This window comes from Papilio xuthus, unplaced genomic scaffold, assembly GCF_000836235.2.
Source record: "Papilio xuthus unplaced genomic scaffold, Pxut_1.1 DF826687.1, whole genome shotgun sequence".
Taxonomy (NCBI): Eukaryota; Metazoa; Arthropoda; class Insecta; order Lepidoptera; family Papilionidae; genus Papilio; species Papilio xuthus.
In genome coordinates, this window is record NW_013531962.1 from 1 (window position 1) to 2,813 (window position 2,813).

At 42.9% G+C, this 2,813-nt stretch overlaps 1 protein-coding gene across 1 annotated transcript; it reads right to left on the reverse strand.

Annotated features, from left to right (window-relative positions):
- Window positions 1-14: 14 nt before the first annotated feature.
- Window positions 15-2,383, reverse strand: LOC106122963 (fibronectin type 3 and ankyrin repeat domains 1 protein; the record flags this gene model as incomplete). The annotated part of the gene is made up of 8 exons (XM_013319110.1): window positions 2,193-2,383; window positions 1,492-1,707; window positions 1,214-1,322; window positions 1,011-1,098; window positions 741-889; window positions 523-661; window positions 260-380; window positions 15-45 (listed from the first exon to the last, which is right to left on the reverse strand). Coding segments are annotated over exons 1-8 (1,044 nt in total), but the record flags the coding sequence as incomplete, so codon positions are not given.
- Window positions 2,384-2,813: the final 430 nt, after the last annotated feature.

Sequence of the window (2,813 nt, forward strand, 5' to 3'; positions counted from 1 at the left end):
TACCTCGCGTCTACCACACGTAGCACCGACTCGCGTCTCTTGCCGCTGCACAACACAACATTCTGTTTCTTATTTTAGCACTACAAAACTGAATGCCTTTTCAAAATTTTCGAATTCGCACAACCGTTTGTGGTCGTTTAAAATTATCGCACTCTTTGTTTAAGTTATGGATTACGCATCATCAGATGGGATCGTATCAAGCGCTACTTTGTTCACTTTATTACAGATCATGAGATCCGTGTCCTTATGTGGAGATTACTTTTGGTCTCGCAGCAGGCGGGCGGCGTCTAGAAGCGCCAGGCCCGCACGGTCCCGTACCGTCACATCGCTGCCGCGTGCCACCAGTTCTGCCACTAGCTCCGTGCTCGCGCCCTGACAAACTGACGTCATGATACGAGTTATATTACAGTACAAACCATATGTGTGACTACCCCGACATACCCTAACATTTGTCGATGACTTTGCCGGACGCGATATAACGATGTTCCGTTTGAAGTACTGTAACATATTATTGTTACTAACTTGCTCTGAATAGCGGCGTCCAGCCGTTGTGATCGCGCACGTTGGTGTCTCCGCCATGAGCGAGCACGTGCCTCACAACTTGCACGCTGCCCGAGTCCGCGGCGTAGTGCTCCGCGCGCAGGCCGTTAATGTCTTGTGTCTGTATTCACCACATTATAGAAACACTATTTTGGCAATTGCAACATACATAAAATACATTCCTTCTTTTAAAAAAAAACCTCTAAGTCTGCGCCATTGTCCAGCAGAAGGTCAATGATAGGCAGATGTCCGGCGAGAACCGCCAGGTGCAGTGGGGTCTGCCCTGCGGCGAGTGCGTGCCCCGCCGCCGCCCCGGCCTGCAGTAGGAACCGCACCGTGTTCACGTCACCTTACAAATTAAAAAGGAAACGGGAATTAAACTCTTCACTGGCTTAGTCTATCTAATGACAGAATCACTCAGTATATATCAATCTGTATGTGTAGTGCTATATTTAGATTTTAAAAGCAACCTTTCCTGACGGCGGTGGCGAGGGGGGAGAGGCCGTTACTGGGGACGATGTCTATGAGCTCCGGACGCTCCTCTAACATCGCCTGCAGCTGTGGAACGACACAATATATATTACAATTATGCCATTGAGATTGCAACGAACATTTTTAATAAATTTATTGGTGTTTGTGAATTGAGTGAATAATATAACAACCGACTACTGACCTGTTTGATGTACCCGCAGCGCACTGCCATGCAGAAGCAGACGGCCGACACGCCGTCAGACTCCGTGCTCGTCCATGTCTCTTCCGACCATTGAGACACCAGACAGCTTCTGGTTAATAAAATAACAGAAAAATACATGTTTGTTGCCACACAAAAATCCGGCAAACATTGATGTGGCAAAAATTGTTTAAGTTAGGTTAGGTACAATGTTATTAGTCATTAATTTGGCTAGGGTGCACTTCTCAGAAATTCGTGAATGAAGGTAAAATAATCTTTACCTATCCTTGCGATTTTGTTCACTATCTTCATCGGCGCACTGCACATCTTCCACAAGTTGTGTAATGTTGGTAACAGTTGTGTTGACGTCTCCGTGGTGTGTCAGCGCGGCGGAGGACAAAGCATCAACGTCGGAGGCGCGCAGCACTGCTCGCAGCCGGAACTTGTGCGGATGTCGCGGAGGAAGATTGTCTATTGTTTTTGATGTTCTACCGCCGCTGAATTAAAATACACGCATATTATACTAATTATTATTTAGTGAATCGAAAGTTTTGTACAACTTATTAAGGAAATTGCTAATTCGATACAGAGTTAATGTGAAGTGGAAGTGCAAACTATTTTTAATCAAAAAATAATCTTTGATTATGAATAATTATGGTCGTATTTCGATCAATGGGCGACTACCAGTATAGATAAATTAAGTATGTAATTTATTCCTAAAGGTTAAATAGTTACCACGAAATTAGTCCGCCATGATGCTCGTATTGTAACATGTTGGTATCACTACGTTTTTAAAGAGAATATGAGAGATTCGAAATGTTTTTATACTAATCTCCGTAGAGTGGAAACACAAGCATTATAAATAACTGAAAAACAATGAAAAGTAATTGTAGAACAATGCCATCACTTATATTTCCTGATCCGAAGTATCAATTAAAGTGTTCTTTTGTTGCTATAATACGTTTAGTTAACTTCGACAAACCTGTAGACGAGTTCCCAAGGCGGTATCTTGTCTCTCCTCTCCAGTTGGTACAGCAGCCGGTGCTCCAGGAAGACGAAGGCACTCGGCGGCTGCCACAATAGCGACACACTGTTCTTGCTTCTCTCCACAACGTCCGGCGCTACTGGCTTGCTACTTCTAAACTTTCTCCGCAAAAAATCATCAAAATCCATTAAAAATTGATGTTTATAGGTTCTTGAAAATTAAAGAAATTTTGTTTGCGGCGGAAAGAGTATGAACCAGTGAAATCTTTTATCATGTGTTTGAGGTAACCACTGACTACGTCGTTTGATCGATCCTGTTCAACTCGCTTGTTCAGATCGTCTGCGATCTTTGACTGAACTAAAACATCACGATTAGACTTATACAACTATGTATTTTCATTCAAAGACTACAACTACTCTAGTTAAAGATAAATCGAGCAATTTATTTGTTAGTTAAAATATCCACAAATGAGACCGATTTTCAGACATTTATCGAAGCGTGTCGAATCTAGGTTGAATTTGATGATATATGTAGCGGCAGCACAAAGCGCTGCGAGCTGCGAGTTCCGTTCCCACTGAAATATAAACGACATCGATTTAGTTCCCTCAGCTCGTTAAT